Source organism: Trichomycterus rosablanca, chromosome 2, assembly GCF_030014385.1.
Source record: "Trichomycterus rosablanca isolate fTriRos1 chromosome 2, fTriRos1.hap1, whole genome shotgun sequence".
NCBI classification, from domain to species: Eukaryota; Metazoa; Chordata; class Actinopteri; order Siluriformes; family Trichomycteridae; genus Trichomycterus; species Trichomycterus rosablanca.
In genome coordinates, this window is record NC_085989.1 from 35,031,388 (window position 1) to 35,052,207 (window position 20,820).

At 37.6% G+C, this 20,820-nt stretch overlaps 1 protein-coding gene across 2 annotated transcripts in view; it reads right to left on the bottom strand.

Moving 5' to 3' along the window:
* atp9b (ATPase phospholipid transporting 9B) overlaps positions 1-19,556 on the bottom strand; it is a 67,952-nt gene extending 48,396 nt beyond the window's left edge. Inside the window, exons 1-7 of one of the 2 annotated variants that reach the window (XM_063014849.1) lie at positions 19,477-19,556; positions 11,485-11,658; positions 6,545-6,695; positions 4,067-4,180; positions 3,792-3,900; positions 1,949-2,007; positions 1,369-1,420 (exon numbers count right to left, since the gene is read on the bottom strand). In XM_063014849.1, the coding sequence (XP_062870919.1) occupies positions 1,369-1,420; positions 1,949-2,007; positions 3,792-3,900; positions 4,067-4,180; positions 6,545-6,695; positions 11,485-11,658; positions 19,477-19,556 (739 nt within the window). The remainder of the gene's footprint in view (positions 1-1,368; positions 1,421-1,948; positions 2,008-3,791; positions 3,901-4,066; positions 4,181-6,544; positions 6,696-11,484; positions 11,659-19,476) is intronic. The other variant, XM_063014850.1, reaches the window with a different exon arrangement.
* Positions 19,557-20,820: the final 1,264 nt, after the last annotated feature.

The window sequence follows — 20,820 nt, forward strand, 5'->3', positions numbered from 1 at the left end:
ACACACACAACTTTTGTTTTTAATACACTGTTTACTGTCTTGCAATAACATTTCAGTAAACGGTTTCTTATGTTAACTACAGTGCTCTTCCACTACACTAATGGCTCACTAACTGCAAAATCAGTGGCCCTAAATTTAACTTAACTGTGTCTTTTGCAGTAACTGCGAAACCTGATTATCATTTACATTTGAAATTGCTGTACATTTTTATATCTATCAAGCACAACTTCACAGAAACACTGATAAAAATGCAAACTATTTCACTATAAACATAAACAAATACATTACTTTTATTAAAATAAAACATTATGACGGAAAGTTGTTCTTAGGATTAAAAACCCTATTTGCCCTGCCAGCTGTATGAATTGTCAGCTGGAGTGCCACTTCCCCATTACACAAATCAAATCCCATCTATATTTCATGTTCTATATTTTCTATCATAATATTTTCTATTTCATTCTTAAAAAACACCACCTAACCATCCTAATATTAAATATTTAACAGATGTTAAGCATTAAATATAAACGTCAGATTGAGGCTAAAGGGCACTTTATTGACATGCAAGGGTAAAGTATCCCTTAAGGAATACCCTTTAGCCTCAGGATGTGATCAATAGTTACGCTTCTTGCTTTTTAGTTTAGATGACATTTAGAACAATGCAACTAGCAACAGCTATACAAATATGAGTTTATGATGGTTAGATTTAAATAACATAAACCCATCATAATCAGTGTAAACCAGATTAGTTACTGCCTATAGAAATGAACAAGATCAATTAAAATACCACAGATCCACATGTGCAAATGTTAACATGTATTCAGAATGCATATTGACAGCAGCATACTGAAGCAGCTTATATTTGTGATTTTGATGTTAAATAGATCTGTCGTTTATGATTAAAATATAGTAATATAAATGCACTTTAAAAAGCTTTTCTGTTCCGACTATAAATTACCTTAATTTCCTTTGTGATTAATAAAGTAGCTATCTATCTATAACGGCAGTGCTTTCTCTAAACGTCAGTTTGTCAGTTATCAGTTAACCAGTTAATGAGTAACATCCTTAAAAAACCCATATATCACAGTTTACAAATACTCAGTTACAAGCACAGTGAGAAACTGTAATGAAGAAAATGAAACTAGATTTATATTTAATTGACTTCAATTAAAGATTAGATTTCTCTTATGTTTGCTTGTTACCCACAATAACATTTTAAAAAATTAATTAAAAAAAGAATTACACAAATTATTTATTACAATTTATGGAACTTGTTTCAGGTCCACACCACCACATGTCTTAGCAAAATATTTTACCAGTAACAAACAGTTTAGGTAGAACATGTTGCCACCAAAAGTAAAAGATTCTTACCAGATTTTTCTGTAGTCCTCAGAAAGATCATATCTGCTGGAACTCTTTGATTCTAAACAGTCACATGACATACACTGCATTACTTAAAAACATTCTACACAGGTATATGCAGGACTGCAAAAATGTCATTTAGTCGAGCCACTGTTAGTATTAGCAAAAGCAAAAATAAATGCATGATCTGATGAATCACTAAATTAAAAAAGGTGTGCTTTAAACATACTGTAAGTTCAAAGAAACTGTTTCGGTCAAAAGAATGCAAGCCAATGTGAACCAGGTCATTCAATTTCATATTATTAGCAATTTGAGCAATGCCCGAGGAAAGCCTATACGCTCATGGAGCCTATATGAAGTCGGCAGACTATAGGTGTGAGATTGCAGCACAGTAACCTTTGTCTCAATATAAGCTACTTCTGAATAATTGAGCAAGGTCATATGTGACACAAGCAATTAAAACCCAAACAGTGAGAAACATGATGCACAATAAAAAACAATGACAGGATTTCATGGGACAGATCACGTAGACACTTAGTGCTACACTGATAGGATCAAAGGTGAAAAGAGAGGATGGAGAGTGTAAAACCTTTTCTATGATGATGAGGTCTCCTACTTGAATGTCTGAGCTTTTTACTTGAACTTTACCTGAAAACAAAATGTCAAAATCATTCAAGCAAATATCATTATTATTGTTATTTTTATCATCTTAATTATTATTATTAGTAGTAGCAGTAATAGTACTGTTGTACTAAGCTGTAAACCAGATTAGACATGCACAAACTCAATTCAAAAAAAATTTAAATAGGGGTAAAAAATGCTAATAAAAACAAACATGATTTGCAATTATCCTTTCAACATGTATTTCATTTAAATGTCTAAACTAGTCTAACTTTTTGCATATATACAGTAGTTATGTATTATTAGTATTTAAACCCCTTTACATTTTGCACATTTTATTGTGTTGTGGATTTTATTAATTTTATTAATGTGGATTTTATCGATTAATTTTTTTGCTTATCAATCTACAATTACACATAAACAAAATATGTTGTTATAGTTTTTCTTTAAAACATTATTTAAAAATCAAAAACTGAAATATATTTTTGAATAAAGTGTAGATGAAGTGTGGATTAGCTTAACAATATTTAAGGTAGTGTGTGTTCCCAGGACCACTGAGGCCTTAACACATTTTTAAATAGAAGAAGCTTGGCACAACCTTGAACTTTTCTAAAGTTGGTCATCTAATCAAATAAGACTTCTGGGCAAGAAGGGGTCTCTTCAGCTCTCCATAAATCAGGCATTTAAGCCAAAAAGGCAAGACGGAAGCCCATGTTGAGTAAATAGTATAGTTGCAACCAGAAATATTGGCTGTTAACTGGTTGCCACTGACATATTTGTCCCAGCCTTCATCAGGTCAGCCTGTAAGCCTTTCACCCTAACACTTGGGGTTTTCTCCATTGCCCTGATAAGATTGCTTAAGCCTCTGGAAGAAATTTTGGGCTGTCACTCACAGCCAGGCAGGTTTGCTGCTGAACCATACGTTTGGAACATCGAGACAATACCCCCAATGGTGTCTCTTAAGGTCTTGGAAATCTTCTTGTACCCATTTCCCTTTTGGTGCAATCAACAGCTCCTTAGTTTTTATCATGGTTGCAACACACAGTGAACACTTGAATCTCTGGGTGGTGTTTGTATAACACATCACAGCTAACGCGAATTAAGGTTTAATCATGTTGAAACCCAACTTTAGGTCATACAGACCCGCAGTTGGTTTTAAAATCAGCAATATTATGTAGGAATTAAATAATTGTGACAGGGAACTGTTAACATTGCACTCTAAAAACAACATGTTAATTTTTTTTGTTCGTTTGCTATATCATTTAACTGATATAAAAAAAAACTTATACAACCATACAGCTAAAAATGTACAGCTTTAGTTGTTGTCAAAGGGGCTTCAATAAAGTATAAACTAAAGAGTCTAAATACTTTTGTGAATAAGAAATTTCATAGTTTAATTTTTAATCAATTTTTGAAAACCTTTGAAAACATGCCATTAAGGGTGATTAGGTGTAGATTGATGAGTAAAATTGGCAACTATTTTTTCCAATGTACAATAATTAAGTTTGTTGGCTGTAACATGTTTTTAAAAAGTAGGGAAAGGGGCATGTCTACCATTGTGTGACATCACCATTCCTTTTAAAATGTGGCAAACAGTTCAGAAAGTGGTGAATCCATTAATGAATAAATTGTGCATTAGTATATTTCTAATTCTGAAAAGTTGCTGCTGGTCTATTTTTAGTTATTTATTACAAACACAAAAAACTGTGCTAAAACTTTAAGCATGTCTGTATTAAAAAGTGATACAGAAAGGTCTTTCTTTAAAATGCTTAGAGCAAACCAGTACAGCAATCCTGAGCTGTAGCTGTCACCTTGGACTGTGAGTTTGCTGTACAGCTGAGAATTCATTTCTTTGTCCCTCCTGTAGCGGCGGACCTCGTCCACGGCCTCTCTCACCATGGTGACGGACAACACAAAGCTCTGAGTGACAGGAAAAACAAGAACGCGCAACAAAATAAAACTTTGAGGGCACTGAAACGCTGGCTTTCAAGGAAGCTCGACATGTTACATAATTCATATAATTCTTTATTATGGATTAGAAAGGGATTACAATTTTTTTCAGACATGTTTTCGTTAATGAACTCACCAGCGGTGCCCAGTAGGTATATAAATAGCCGATTTTCAGTGATGGCACAAACTGTGAGCAAGCCACCACTAAAAAATACAGGTTGAGAAAAAACTTGAACTGCTGGTACAGAACCTAAAAGGAGGACAAGAAGACTTTATTACATTTACAGGATTTAGCAGATGCTTTTATCTAAAGTGACTTACAACTATGACTAAATAGAAAGCCGTGGTGGGGCTTGAACCGGTAACCTATTTATTATATTATGTTATATTATATTATATTATATTATAAACAATATAAGAGTTTTAACTTAATGGAAAACTGGTATTCATTAATATGACAGTATGCTTATATCAAGCAACATTACTGCTACAGTCAGTTCATTTTATTGTAAGCATTTAATTAAAATTAACAAGGCTTTGACCATGCAACCCACATCTGTCAGGCAGTGTATATTTTTTTACATATATTTTTACATATAGTAAGAGCAACATTAGAGCTTATCTTTTTCACCTCTCATTTTATTTAATGTTCAGACATACAGTGTATCACAAAAGTGAGTACACCCCTCACATTTCTGCAGATATTTAAGTATATCTTTTCATGGGACAACACTGACAAAATGACACTTTGACACAATGAAAAGTAGTCTGTGTGCAGCTTATATAACAGTGTAAATTTATTCTTCCCTCAAAATAACTCAATATACAGCCATTAATGTCTAAACCACCGGCAACAAAAGTGAGTACACCCCAAGAGACTACACCCCTAAATGTCCAAATTGAGCACTGCTTGTCATTTTCCCTCCAAAATGTCATGTGATTTGTTAGTGTTACTAGGTCTCAGGTGTGCATAGGGAGCAGGTGTGTTCAATTTAGTAGTACAGCTCTCACACTCTCTCATACTGGTCACTGAAAGTTCCAACATGGCACCTCATGGCAAAGAACTCTCTGAGGATCTTAAAAGACGAATTGTTGCGCTACATGAAGATGGCCAAGGCTACAAGAAGATTGCCAACACCCTGAAACTGAGCTGCAGCACAGTGGCCAAGATCATCCAGCGTTTTTAAAGAGCAGGGTCCACTCAGAACAGACCTCGCGTTGGTCGTCCAAAGAAGCTGAGTGCACGTGCTCAGCGTCACATCCAACTGCTGTCTTTGAAAGATAGGCGCAGGAGTGCTGTCAGCATTGCTGCAGAGATTGAAAAGGTGGGGGGTCAGCCTGTCAGTGCTCAGACCATACGCCGCACACTACATCAAATTGGTCTGCATGGCTGTCACCCCAGAAGGAAGCCTCTTCTGAAATCTCTACACAAGAAAGCCCGCAAACAGTTTGCTGAAGACATGTCAACAAAGGACATGGATTACTGGAACTATGTCCTATGGTCTGATGAGACCAAGATTAATTTGTTTGGTTCAGATGGTCTCAAGCATGTGTGGCGGCAATCAGGTGAGGAGTACAAAGATAAGTGTGTCATGCCTACAGTCAAGCATGGTGGTTGGAATGCCATGGTCTGGGGCTGCATGAGTGCAGCAGGTGTTGGGGAGTTACATTTCATTGAGGGACACATGAACTCCAATATGTACTGTGAAATACTGAAGCAGAGCATGATCCCCTCCCTCCGGAAACTGGGTCGCAGGGCAGTGTTCCAGCATGATAATGACAGCAAAAACACACCTCTAAGACGACCACTGCTTTATTGAAGAGGCTGAGGGTAAAGGTGATGGACTGGCCAAGCATGTCTCCAGACCTAAACCCAATAGAACATCTTTGGGGCATCCTCAAGCGGAAGGTGGAGGAGCGCAAAGTCTCGAATATCCGCCAGCTCCGTGATGTCGTCATGGAGGAGTGGAAAAGCATTCCAGTGGCAACCTGTGAAGCTCTGGTAAACTCCATGCCCAGGAGAGTTAAGGCAGTTCTGGGAAATAATGGTGGCCACACAAAATATTGACACTTCAGGAACTTTCAATAAGGGGTGTACTCACTTTTGTTACCGGTGGTTTAGACATTAATGGCTGTATATTGAGTTATTTTGAGGGAAGAATAAATTTACACTGTTATATAAGCTGCACACAGACTACTTTTCATTGTGTCAAAGTGTCATTTTGTCAGTGTTGTCCCATGAAAAGATATACTTAAATATCTGCAGAAATGTGAGGGGTGTACTCACTTCTGTGATACACTGTATAATGCTCTCTTATGCACTGGCTAATCAAATCTCTGGCTAATAAGACCTCAACAGCCATAAAAGCAGATCAACTGCACACAATGAATGGAAAAAGATAGTTTAAATGCTGCTACACAGCCAGTTCACAGATAGTTGCACATTAACCTGATTACAAAGGGAAATCTGTAGAACAATGGATAAAGATCTCGTTTTAAAAAGTCGAAAAGAGAAGCAGTGGACTAAAGATACGTGTTTAATATGTGGTGTTACATAAAAAAACTCATTTGAATTGGTAGCAAAGAAATGTGTGTGTGTTCTGTGTGAATGTACCCCTGGCACAAAGGTGATGATGTTGTATCTTTGGTTTTTGATTGCGTTTTTAGGGTACTTCTCTTCACTTTTTTTGGGGTGGCCAAGCCAGACTGTGCGAGCCTTGAGCTCTTTCTTCCTCCAGCAAATGCGAGCCAGGCACTCACAGCAACTATGGAAATGGAGAGAGAAGAAAATTAAATTCTGGATGGCAACCTGGAAGGGAACAGGTGGTTTAACATGATTTAATATAATAATTTACTATTTTAAAATTCATCAGTAACCACAGTAAGCAAAATTGATATTGCCCCTTCACATTCTCTGCTAACTGTCCCCCAATGTCACGTAGAACTGCACACGCTAAACTTTGATTTCCCACTTTGAAGGTCAAACAGCAAGCTTGTTGATTTTATATCTGTTTTACATTCTACCTGAAGTCTGGTACACACATTACGCTGATGGCAAGGATAACCGCACAGCTGGATAGTGTACACAGTCATGCTGCTTGGTTTGGCTGGCATTGAAACAGATTACATAAACTCTGAAAAAATACAGTCATATTGGTGTTGGCCTATGTGCACCCTCCGCATAAGTGCCAGCAACCTGATTCATAAGAGAGATTATTTGCTCAAATAAACGGTGCTTAAATAACTGACACGTCTGAATAAGCACAGTCACTATGCTTGAATTATTTGTTCGTTTCATAATCCTTTGCCTAAGCACACTGAAAATTACTGGCAAGCATTAAACCGGTCAGCTGTGCGAAATCCGATTTGCTCATTAGGAAAACAAAATCGATATGCAGCTTACAAGTGAGATGCATCAGTGAGAAACAAATGGCAGTGAGAACTACAGTCAATCAAACAGTCACTTTCATAAACCTCCAATAAAAACATTAATAGTTTTTGTAGCAACAGTTCAGTATTTAAGTAAATAAAAATTTATTAGAATCAATCTTTCTACATTGTGAATTGGGTAAAATATGCACAGCCTTTGACCTAAAATTTAGTCACAGTACTTAACCTGAGTCTCTTGTGACCGATGATGCACAACAAGACGCTTAATCAAACATGACCTTAGCTGCGTATTTCATGCACAGTTACTGGTGCGTTAGAGACTCACAGCCAACCTGGCATAATCATTATCTCCCTCTTTTAAACACACAGAGCCACATAAACAGGTGCCTGAATATCAATAATGAGTCAGAGGACACATGTATTTTTTACCTACGTTTTTAGTGTTTATGTTCTTTCATTTTAAAACAAAGCTTAGCTTTTAGTGCTTATGTTCTATTACTTCAAGACCATGTCTATAATGAGGAGAGTCGAAGTCAAGACCAAGTCCAAATAATTTAAATTGGTTTTTTTTTTTTTTTTTAAAAGCATACCTCAAAGTCCAGCTTTTACCTTGGTTAGTGACATTGTATGACATCATAGCTAGCTTATCACTGAGTTATTTAAAACAAATTCAAGTGCATTTTTATCATTATTCATAATAATTTTTAATGCATGTATTAAAATTAGAAAGGGTACAACACAGTAAAACAACAAAATTGTTTAGCAAAGTTTTGTGTGTGTGTGTGCTAAAATCTGTTTTTGTATGATTCATTTTCATGTTTTACAAATGCTTAATTCTGGTCAGGGTCCCATTGTGCTGGGCACAATGCAGTAACACACTGGACAGTACACCAACCCATCCGAAGACATGGCCTAGCGTAATTCACAGCTGTGCCACTCGAGTTTCTGCCTGTTTCTATATTCTTCTATTTATTAACAATACACCAACAATCCAGCAAACCTGTGACGCAAGCAGCCAGCGGGTAAAAGGGGGGGGGGGATTTACTAGCGTCACCATAGAAACATTGTTTACCCGTCTTTCCACTATTTATAACTAAAGCAAGAGAACTGCAGCAAAAACAACAATAATGAACCATCAGTGAACTATCAGTCCGCAGAAGAAACAAACGCATTACTTGTGATGTGGTCCTCACAAAAAATACCAGAAAAACAACGAAACAGTGCAGCAACATAACGTAACCGCAATTAAATAGAAATAACAAAAAGTGCCCAATGAGGTCACATAATCTGATGTTCACAGAAGTTGGTGCAACACGCTGTGTTATAACTGTACACAGATGCTGAAAAAGTTGAAAAGAGCACGTTCATGTTGTTTATAGTGTCTTCCAACTTCTGTTTCCAGATGATGGAACGCCCACATCGTCAAGCTCTCAAACCAGTGTAAATGCAAGTATATTCTTAAAATGTTCTCTAGTTCGCAGGAACCGGCACCAGCTCCGCCATAGCACCAGCACTTTGTTGGTGGAAAAGAGATATACACTGATCAGCCATAACATTAAAACCACCTCCTTGTTTCTACACTCACTGTCCATTTTATCAGCTCCATTTACCATATACAGTGAGGAAAATAAGTATTTGATCCCCTGCTGATTTTGTAAGTTTACCCCCTTACAAAGACTTGAACAGTCTATAATTTTTATGGAAGGTTTATTTTAACAGAAAGAGACAGAATATCAACAAAAAATCCAGAAAAAAAAACATTAAATAAAAGTTATAAATTAATTTGTATTTAATTAAGGGAAATAAGTATTTGATCCCCTACCAACCAGCAAGAATTCTGACCCCCACAGACCGGTTATGTGCCCATGAGGCACACAAATTAGTCCTGTCCCTGTATAAAAGACTCCTGTCACAGAATCAGTTTCTTCCATTCAAATCACTCAACCACCATGGGCAAGACCAAAGAGCTATCAAAGGACGTCAGGGACAAGATTGTAGACCTGCACAAGGCTGGAATGGGCTACAAGACCATCAGCAAGAAGCTTGGTGAGAAAGAGACCACTGTTGGTGCGATCATTCGAAAATGGAAGAAATACAAGATCACAGTCAATCACCCTCACTCTGGAGCTCCATGCAAGATCTCACCTCGTGGGGTAAGAATGATTCTGAGAAAGGTGAGGTCAGTCCAGAATTACACGGGAGGAGCTTGTCAATGATCTCAAGGGAGCTGGGAGCACAGTCACCAAGAAAACCATTAGTAACACACTTCGCCGTAATGGATTGAGATCCTGCAGTGCCCGCAAAGTCCCTCTGCTCAAGAAGGCTCATGTACAGGCCCGTCTGAAGTTTGCCAATGAACACCTGAATGATTCAGAGAAAGCTTGGGAGAATGTGATATGGTCAGATGAGACCAAAATTGAGCTCTTTGGCATCAACTCCACTCGCCGTGTTTGGAGGCAGAGAAATGCCCGGTGGGGATGGTGTTCTTGGGGTCATATCCAGCATTTCTCTGCTCCCAGCTCCCTTGAGATCATTGACAAGCTCCTCCCGTGTAATTCTGATTGACCGTGATCTTGTATTTCTTCAATTTTCGAATGATCGCACCAACAGTGGTCTCTTTCTCACCAAGCATCTTGCTGATAGTCTTGTAGCCCATTCCAGCCTTGTGCAGGTCTACAATCTTGTCCCTGACGTCCTTTGATAGCTCTTTGGTCTTGCCCATGGTGGTCGAGAGATTTGAACGGAAGAAACTGATTCTGTGACAGGAGTCTTTTATACAGGGACAGAACTAATTTGTGTGCCTCATGGGCACATAACCGGTCTGTGGGGGTCAGAATTCTTGCTGGTTGGTAGGGGATCAAATACTTATTTCCCTTAATTAAATACAAATTAATTTATAACTTTTATTTAATGTTTTTTTTCTGGATTTTTTGTTGATATTCTGTCTCTCTCTGTTAAAATAAACCTTCCATAAAAATTATAGACTGTTCAAGTCTTTGTAGGGGTTCTACAATTACTGACTGTAGTCCATCTGTTTCTCTGCATGCTTTGTTAGCCCCCTTTCATGCTGTTCTTCAATGGTCAGGACCCCCACAGGATCACTACAGAGCAGGTATTACTTGGGTGGTGGATCATTCAGACCACTGCAGTGACACTGACATGGTGGTGGTGGTTAGTGTATGTTGTGCTGGTATAAGTGGATCAGACACAGCAGTGCTGCTGGAGTCTTTAAACACCTCACTGTCACTGCTGGACTGAGAATAGTCCACCAACCAAAAATATCCAGCCTGTGCCCACTGATGAAGGTCTGGAAGATGACCAACTCAAACAGCAGCAACATATGAGCGATCGTCTCTGACTTTACATCTACAAGGTGAACCAACTAGGTAGGAGTGTATAACAGTGTGGACAGTGAGAAGACACGGTATTTAAAAACTCCAGCAGCGCTGTTGTGTCTGATCCACTCATACCAGCACAACACACATAACACACCACCACCATGTCATTGTCACTGCAGTGCTGAGAATCATCCACCACCCAAAAAACTCCTGCTCTGTGGTGGTCCAGTGGGGGTCCTGACTATTGAAGAACTGGGTGAAAGCAGGTAAAAAAAAAAGTATGCAGAGAAACAGATGGAGTACAGTAAGTAAATGTAGAACTACAAAGTGTATCTATATGGTAAGTGGAGCTGATAAAATGGACAGTGAGTGTAGAAAAAAGGAGGTGGTTTTAATGTTATGGCTGATCAGTGTAGGTGGTGAGCTAGCATGTAAATTCAAGTTATTGTGCTGCTGAAATCATGGACTGGTTTTAGGAAGGTGATGATAGGCTCCCTGACTATACCACCCAACTGTATTTGCAAAGACACAGCATGTACTCTACTGACTGATTTTATTATAAGCTTTAAAATTGTGTGACATAAGATAATTTAAACCAATATATACAGACTATACAGACATAAAAACAAAACATAAAAACAACCTTTTACAGTAAAACAACATAAAAACACCTTTTACAGTACTGAATAAACTGAGTGTATCTGATTGAATTGTAAGTTTTCAAATCTTGTGCTTTGACTTAACTTTTGAAGCTTGTTTTCCCTTATTTTAACTTTCTTATCGTAGTAAAACATGTATGTGAGAAAATGGCTAGAATGTGATCTACCTTCCACAAAGAACCTTCCAGCCTCCACAAAGGAACCATCCCAGACCACGTTGCTGATGGCTGATCCTAGCTCTGGGAAGTGTGTGGTAGTCGCTTTCGTCATTCTCAAATGCTTCTTCAGACATCATCAAAGGCATCTCATCAAGACTCGAAGCTTCGTCTTCAAACTGGTACCTGGGAATGAAAAGCAGTGTGAGATCCACAAGAACAAAATCACAATGGGCATGATGTTGCTGTAAGCTGAAGAGCAGCTGAGCAATATTTGGCTCTGAAAAATTAGCAGTTATTGTTGGCACTAGTGAAGCTGTACATTCAAAAAGAAGAAAGCCACCTTGAGCCCTAGACCAAAATCCTAAATGGCTAAACCTAAACCCCTGACAGACAGTTACCAGAGACAGGGATTGAACCTAGGTTAATATCTGAATCCTGTTGTTTACGGACGATAGCAATTCTAATATCTATTTGATAAATAAAGGCATTTTACTGCAGTCTAACTTTCGGAGTACACAATATGTTATGCAAATGCAACAAATAAACATACACACTTCCTTACACCCATAAAAACATCATTTTGTTATGTTCACTAATAACACAGGTTATTTTTGGGAAATAAAACCAGAGAAACTAGACGTTTTAAATTTCCTACAGCCAAAACTAAACTAAACTGACTATAAAGAGATGCTTAAGTGTTAATCTGATAGCCTTTTGCACACCCTCACACACCAGCTCAGTAGCAGTGTAGCAGAAAGCTACTGTAACACACTGAGACAAGCCAAATCTCCAGAGGCTATCAGATTACAGCCACACATCAGACTAACAATTAGAGCACTGCTTTTGCTTGGGTCCATACAGCTGCTCCTTCTATACCCTGTTCAATCATCAAACTATTTTAAACAATTAAATAACTGCTACAGGTGATATACAGTAACTAATACTTATAAATCAATTTGACTACAAAATGACGTACAATATTTATTGATACAGTGGTACCTCGAAACTTTAAAAGGTGTTGAGTTTCAAGGTATTTTTTCCCATCAGGATGTTTGGGAAACCTGTTAATGCATTCCATGGTCCCGTGGACATATATTTTAGGCTTATGTAAAATAATGGTGTTGTTTATGACACTTATACACTGAAAATAACACAATTATAATATAAAAACACTGAAATAAAAAGCTGATTCTAACAATTTCTCAGAACCCTGAGCTGTAACAAGTTTAAAAGTGAAACAGGAGGAAAATCCAGCTAAACACAGATACTTGTGGACACTTTCAGAGTGAATCTGGTGGTTATTCCACACAAATGCAGTTTCATCTCATATGCACATTTTGATGACGTATTAGTGCACCGCTCAAGCTGAGTGCTGAACAAAGTGACTGTTCATTATTAATTTGAAATTAAATAAATAATTTTTTACACGTTGAGTTTAAGGGAAACGCTGAGTTTAAGGGTACACATTTCTCAAAGAAGGGCGTTGAGTTTAAAGATTTTGAGTTTAGGGGACGTTGAGTTACAAGGTACCACTGTATTAACAAATATCATATTGCACTTCACATCCAATTTGAAATACTGCCACACAAGTGCATTTGTAACATCTAGTCATGTAGTATTAAGTAGTAAATTTCCGAACAACAATTTTTTGAGTTGGGGTCAAATAATATTGTTTGAATTTCTAATTACCTACTGGCCCATTTAAAAGAAAAAACAACAGTACTTTGTTTAAACAACAGTTCATTGTTTTGAGTTTCATCTACAAGCCCAATCAGGGACGTGAGGACAATAGAATAGAAAGTTAAGCCTTAGGGGTGGGTTTATAAAATCGATTTTTCGATTCCAATCGATCTTTATTTGAATGATCCAATATCGATTCATATAAACGCAAGATCGATCTTTTAAATGAGCCCCTTTTTCCGTGTACACGGAAATCTGTTACCTTCTTTAATCTCGCGTGACCAGCCACTGTTTTTTCGTGCAACGAGATCTGACCTGCGCATCAGTTCAGCATGGCAGAAGCTCCAGTAATGCCTGGTTCACACTACATGATTTCTGCCCTGATTCTCGGCGACTGGTCTGCGCTAGATTTGCCGGCTCGGGAGCAACTCGGCTCTTAATCAATGTGAAACAGCGAGGGGAAACACACGGGAGAGGTTGTAAACAAGTGGAGCAGGGGCGTAATATAGTTATCGTTTTCTACAAAACAAAATATTTATTAACCTCCAACTTCAGAACAATCCCTCTTAGTCGTGTTGCCAAATCCACTCAGATTCCTTTATTTTTTTCTCTTTGATATTACGCTGCTCATCAGCGCACAAACTTTGATCGCTCGCTACTTGTTGGAGTGTATTTTAGGACGTGGTTTCATTAAACCCCTCGTCACTTCTCACGTGTGTTTTTGTGACAAAACGTAGTTTGGGAGACCAGACAGACTCATCTGGTGATAGATGGTGTAGATGTGAAACCCCCCCCCCCATCACCCATCAGTCATGCAGTGTGAACTGTACAGCGACCCGGCAAATCAGAAAGTTGTGTAGTGTGAACTTGGCATAAGCTGTGCAACAGCCAGGTGTATGTTTACATTACACATACACTATTGTAGCGTGTCAGAAATATAAAATAATAATAAATAAAAAAATTTAATGTTACTGTTTTTTGTTGTGGATTACTTATTTATGTAAAAACAAATATTTTTAATAATGAGTGTTCTTTGTACAATTATCACATTCGTTCTCTGTACATCTGTACATATTTAAACAAAACCTGTTAATGTAACTCAAATATGCCTAAATGTGTTGAATCGAAATTTAATCGAATCGAAATTTAAGATCGAATCGAATCGGGACCTTGTGAATCAGAATCGAATCGATCCAGGAAATTAGTGGCGATACCAGGGCCGGAGTGGGCACCTTTTTCAGCCCGGGAGTTTCATGCCCAAACCCGGCCCACTTTTTTCATGGAGGAGGAATTTGAATAAATGAAACAGCAGCTAGCTCTTACAATGCCTTTTTATTGGGTATATAACAGAAAACACTTCACTTAAACATGTTTAATTTAAATTTAAATCAGATAAAGTTTTAAAAGGCAAAAAAAATGTGATAAAGATGAAAACGTATTTACATTTGTACAGAAGCAATAACTTGAAATAAAAATAATTTGAAATTAAAATTGCATTTGTCTTCCCCACAGAGAGGTGCTCTATTGTTAGGTTTACACTAAACTCTTAAGTAGCTTCACTACACACATATTTAGTAGGCTACCTACAGCATCAAAAGCCTCCTAAGCAGTGCACTGGTATCTGTAACTTTATTAATAACGGTGTCATTGTCTATAGACATGAGACATGGCTTATCTGCTGCTCTGAGGCTAAAATAAAACATTTCATTAAGGGTTAGCCTATTTTGCTGAATAACATAACATGCTTGAAGTTTTTTTTTAACAATTTAGCCTATATTATGATGGTGTAAAATTGATAGTGATTTAGGCTATTTGTCTCCATTTGTTAAAATAAAAAAGGCTATCGTGCTGACATCTTTCTGAATGTCTGAACAATTTAACATATAGCATGTTACGTTATATTTTACATTACAGATAACTATGTTAGTTTAAATAACTGTTAGACTGTCCTCAGGCTTTTTAATATATTACACTTCAAATTATGTTTATTATTTTCAGCTTGAAACTGGATATTTGTGATTAATGGTGTGTATTGGGTTCTACAAAATAAACTACGCTAAGTTGACATTGAAAATGTTGCGCAATAGCCTTACAGTGACAATACAAAATTATTTCCATATCTCTCTTTACCGGCTGCAACTGGGGTCTGCCAATGGAAAACAGGTCTGTTCATTTGGCACATTTGGCAGCATCTTCTTCCAACGACTTTCTTTTTTTAACCTGGCCTTTTCGGTTCCACCTGGCCTCTTCCTGCCCTCCATCACCACCAACTGTTGGTTTGCGCTTTTCTGCTATGTTTACTTTTGCCGGCGCTCCAGAGAAGACGCCTCGTGGGCCAAACCAACTGAAACATTTGGGAGGGGAGAATTCCCTCAGATAGTAGAACCCATCTAATCTACTGCGATGTAGGTAGGGGCTGCACTGTCAGATGAATGAATGCAAGAAGAAAATTCGATAAGTGACAGATAAGTGTCAAAATTATTTTTCCCATCCAACCGGCCCAAACTCGAGATTGACATGAGCCGGCCCATCGGGAATCCTCCCGAATCTCCCGATTAGCCACTCCGGGCTTGGGCGATACCCAGCCCTTTTAAGCCTACAAATAATGTTGGGAATTACTACTAGATAAACATTTCCTCAATAAACTCTTCAGTGCTGAAGTTATTGATACTCAGAATGTCCAGTCTTCAGGTGTTTCAGGTATTTTTATTGACAATACTACTGATATAAAACATCAGTATTAAAGGTCAATTGCATCAAACCTTTCGACTAACCTTTTATAAACAAACAAGGTAACTCGTGTCTAGAAATCATGTGATCAAGCCGTTTTCTCGTTGTACTATATATACAGGGGTTGGACAAAATAACTGAAACACCTGTCATTTTAGTGTGGGAGGTTTCATGGCTAAATTGGACCAGTCTGGTGGCCAATCTTCATTAATTGCACATTGCACCAGTAAGAGCAGAGTGTGAAGGTTCAATTAGCAGGGTAAGAGCACAGTTTTGCTCAAAATATTGCAATGCACACAACATTATGGGTGACATACCAGAGTTCAAAAGAGGACAAATTGTTGGTGCACGTCTTGCTGGCGCATCTGTGACCAAGACAGCAAGTCTTTGTGATGTATCAAGAGCCACGGTATCCAGGGTAATGTCAGCATACCACCAAGAAGGACAAACCACATCCAACAGGATTAACTGTGGACGCAAGAGGAAGCTGTCTGAAAGGGATGTTCGGGTGCTAACCCGGATTGTATCCAAAAAACATAAAACCACGGCTGCCCAAATCACGGCAGAATTAAATGTGCACCTCAACTCTCCTGTTTCCACCAGAACTGTCCGTCGGGAGCTCCACAGGGTCAATATACACGGCCGGGCTGCTATAGCCAAACCTTTGGTCACTCGTGCCAATGCCAAACGTCGGTTTCAATGGTGCAAGGAGCGCAAATCTTGGGCTGTGGACAATGTGAAACATGTATTGTTCTCTGATGAGTCCACCTTTACTGTTTTCCCCACATCCGGGAGAGTTACGGTGTGGAGAAGCCCCAAAGAAGCGTACCACCCAGACTGTTGCATGCCCAGAGTGAAGCATGGGGGTGGATCAGTGATGGTTTGGGCTGCCATATCATGGCATTCCCTTGGCCCAATACTTGTGCTAGATGGGCGCGTCACTGCCAAGGACTACCGAACCATTCTGGAGGACCATGTGCATCCAATGGCGGTGCCGTGTATCAGGATGACAATGCACCAATACACACAGCAAGACTGGTGAAAGATTGGTTTGATGAACATGAAAGTGAAGTTGAACATCTCCCATGGCCTGCACAGTCACCAGATCTAAATATTATTGAGCCACTTTGGGGTGTTTTGGAGAAGCGAGTCAGGAAACGTTTTCCTCCACCAGCATCACGTAGTGACCTGGCCACTATCCTGCAAGAAGAATGGCTTAAAATCCCTCTGACCACTGTGCAGGACTTGTATATGTCATTTCCAAGATGAATTGACGCTGTATTGGCCGCAAAAGGAGGCCCTACACCATACTAATAAATTATTGTGGTCTAAAACCAGGTGTTTCAGTTATTTTGTCCAACCCCTGTATATATATATATATATATATATATATATATATCGACGGACAGTTCTGGTGGAAACAGGAGAGTTGAGGTGCACATTTAATTCTGCCGTGATTTGGGCAGCCGTGGTTTTATGTTTTTTGGATACAATCCGGGTTAGCACCCGAACATCCCTTTCAGATGTTCGGGTGCTAACAATTTGTCCTCTTTTGAACTCTGGTATGTCACCCATAATGTTGTGTGCATTGCAATATTTTGAGCAAAACTGTGCTCTTACCCTGCTAATTGAACCTTCACACTCTGCTCTTACTGGTGCAATGTGCAATTAATGAAGATTGGCCACCAGACTGGTCCAATTTAGCCATGAAACCTCCCACACTAAAATGACAGGTGTTTCAGTTATTTTGTCCAACCCCTGTGTGTGTGTATATATATATATATATATATATATATATATATATATATATATAGTTGTAAGTTACACAAAAAAGTTGTTTATACATAACGAGTCTTTACTACTATAAAAGCTTTTATAGTACAACGTATCATGTGACATCATAGTTCCTCAAAAATGAAAAACTGAGTTGTTAGTATGTACATATACAGTATATATATATATATATATATATATATATATATATATATTAGGGCTGTCAAACGATTAAAATTTTTAATCGCGATTAATCTCAGAATTTCATATAGTTAATCGCGATTAATCTTTTTTTTTTTTTTAAAGAAGGTGGTTTTAATGTTATGGCTGATCGGTGTACATACACTAACATACACAAAAACTCATTCACAATCAACTCAGTCTTGTTCCCTGGGTTCTGACAACTCATACTAGTGACTATATTACTTGCATCTTTGCACAATATTGGATTGTTTTTGCTCCTTATTCTCACCTTATTCTACCTGCTGCTATATAAACCCTACGCTGCTAACTGGATATCAGAATACGTTTTTATTAGGGCTGTCGAAGTTAACGCGATAATAATAACGCGTTCCAGGGTTGCCAGATTGGGCGGTTATCCGCCAAATTGGGCGGATTTTGTTGGAAAACAATTTAATAGCATTTAAATAACACTTCTGTTTAAAAGAAAATATTCAGTTTTAAGAAGCACCAGCATTGTAAAAGAATATTAAAAGTAAAGTCAATTTTCAATGCTGATTTGGCTTAATAGTGTTGGTCAGTCTGTATCATATTCTTGAAGTGATAAAGTATTGCAAAGGAATATCTTTGAAATTCTTCCTCATAATGTTATGGTTGCTATATTTTGGTTTTTCATTTGTCAGGGAAAATTAAGAGAGAAAAAAGCTTATTATTATCATGCGTGTGATATACAGTATATCATTTACGTGATTCACGTTACCACTGTACGTCACTGAGCTGATATGTGTATCAGGTGACCAGCGGGTAACGGCGTGTTATGTTTAAGTGTGATGCTCCAAGTTGTGGATTAAGCAATAAAGACAAACATGTTCTCCACATAACCAGTGTCATATGTATTTCGTGGTTAAGTACAAAACATAACAATGCGGGTCTTCGTGATGTAATTCTACATGGCACTTACTGCCTGTATAGGTACATTTTTCCTGTATAGAATTTGCGTTAACGGCACTATTTTTTTTAATCGCGTTAAATTGAGATCGCGTTAATGCGTTAATAACGCGTTAACTTTGACAGCCCTAATATATATATTAGCTATTATAGTATAATGTATCATGTGACATCATAGTTCATCAAAAATGAAAAACTGAGTTACGTTAGTATATATATATATATATATATATATATATATATATATATACTGTATATATATATATATATATATATATATATATAGTTGTAAGTTACACAAAAAAGTTGTTTATACATAACGAGTCTTTACTACTATAAAAGCTATTATAGTATAATGTATCATGTGACATCATAGTTCCTCAAAAATGAAAAACTGAGTTACGTTAGTATATATATATAGATATATATATATATATCTATATCTATATATATATATATAAAGTTTACAGTTGTGTTGCAGTGTGAGGTGGATCAGTGTGAGGTGACAGCTGACAAGACCGTTAATAGCCCCACGCTAAAACAATAACACTTAGCTTAGCCCGCTAGCTCCAAACCCAGGAACCACAAAGTTAACGCACTTCGGCAGCACCACACACGCACTTAAAAGCATAACGACTACAATACATACTTAAATAAGTTGTTCTGAATAAAGTATTTTTGCGTTCTAACCTGGTAGATCTGGTAGCATTGTAATAAGCAGCCTTTCTAGAATTCTTTCTCACAGGATTTAGTGGGATGCTATCAGCCATCTTGGCTGAAATATGTACGAACTGACGTCACCATCTGAGCGCCCTCGTCATCGCCGCCAAATAAAAAACCTTCGGTCAGCTACGGCATTATGGCAAGTATTGTTTAATAGTAGCATAATTCTTTTTTACATGTTTTTATTATTTTTATTTATTTCATTTATTTTTTCTGGTAGCGGAGTTACTACAGACTGCTGACCTAACTTTTTAAAATATTTAAATATAAATGTGTCATTATCCATGGTGAAGAAAAGTAAACATTATTAGATTACTTTTTTTCTTCTATGTTAAGGTATTTATATTTATTGGTAAAGTATACAAAACCAGCTCTCTGTTTGTGTAATAGTAATTACCACGTACCCACAATATTAAGATAGTAAAATTATGAATAAACATATTCAACACACTAGCTTTGCATAACGTTAGTAATAGGATCTGTCAGTGATACCATCAGTTGTTGATATAGCAGGAATGTTTTAGAATTGCAATTGTAGATTTCATATCAGTTGGCCAAGACCTTGGTAATTGCTATTACATCAACCACATTTATCTAATAAATAGATTCAGCTTTACTAGAAACATCCATGGCGTGATTAGTGCCAGCCCTGTTGAATCTCTAAATTGGACCATCTACCAAAATTCTTCCAAAAGGACATTAACAACTTATTGTTTGTTTGTTTGTTTATTAGGATTTAACGTCATGTTTTACACTTTGGTTACATTCATGACAGGAACGATGGTTACTCATTACAGAAGATTCATCAGTTCACAACGTTATATCGAACACAGTCATGGACAATTTTGTATCTCCAATTCACCTCACTTGCATGTCTTTGGACTGTGGGAGGAAACTGGAGCACCCGGAGTAAACCCACACAGACACGGGGAGAACATGCAAACTCTACACAGAAAGGACCCGACTTAACCAGGACATGAGAAAAGAACCCAGAAACTGCAGGTCTTTCTCAGATTAGATAGGATCAGACCTATGATCATTATAAAAACTGAGAAAAATTGATACAGGGAAATTTTAAGTCCAGCCAAGAGAAACATAAAAGCTTGTCTCATATCTGCTAAGCTTTTTGCGATGTTCTGTTGTCTGCTATGTCAAAAGTCAAGATTAAAATTTTTTAATTGAAGTGTCCTAATCAAAGCCCTAACATAAACCCCAGGGCCTTAATCAGTTAGTTCATAATCAGAAAGTGGGCCCGAATTCTTTCAGAGCAATGTGAAAGACTAATCCCCACTTAAGGGAAACGTTTGGGAG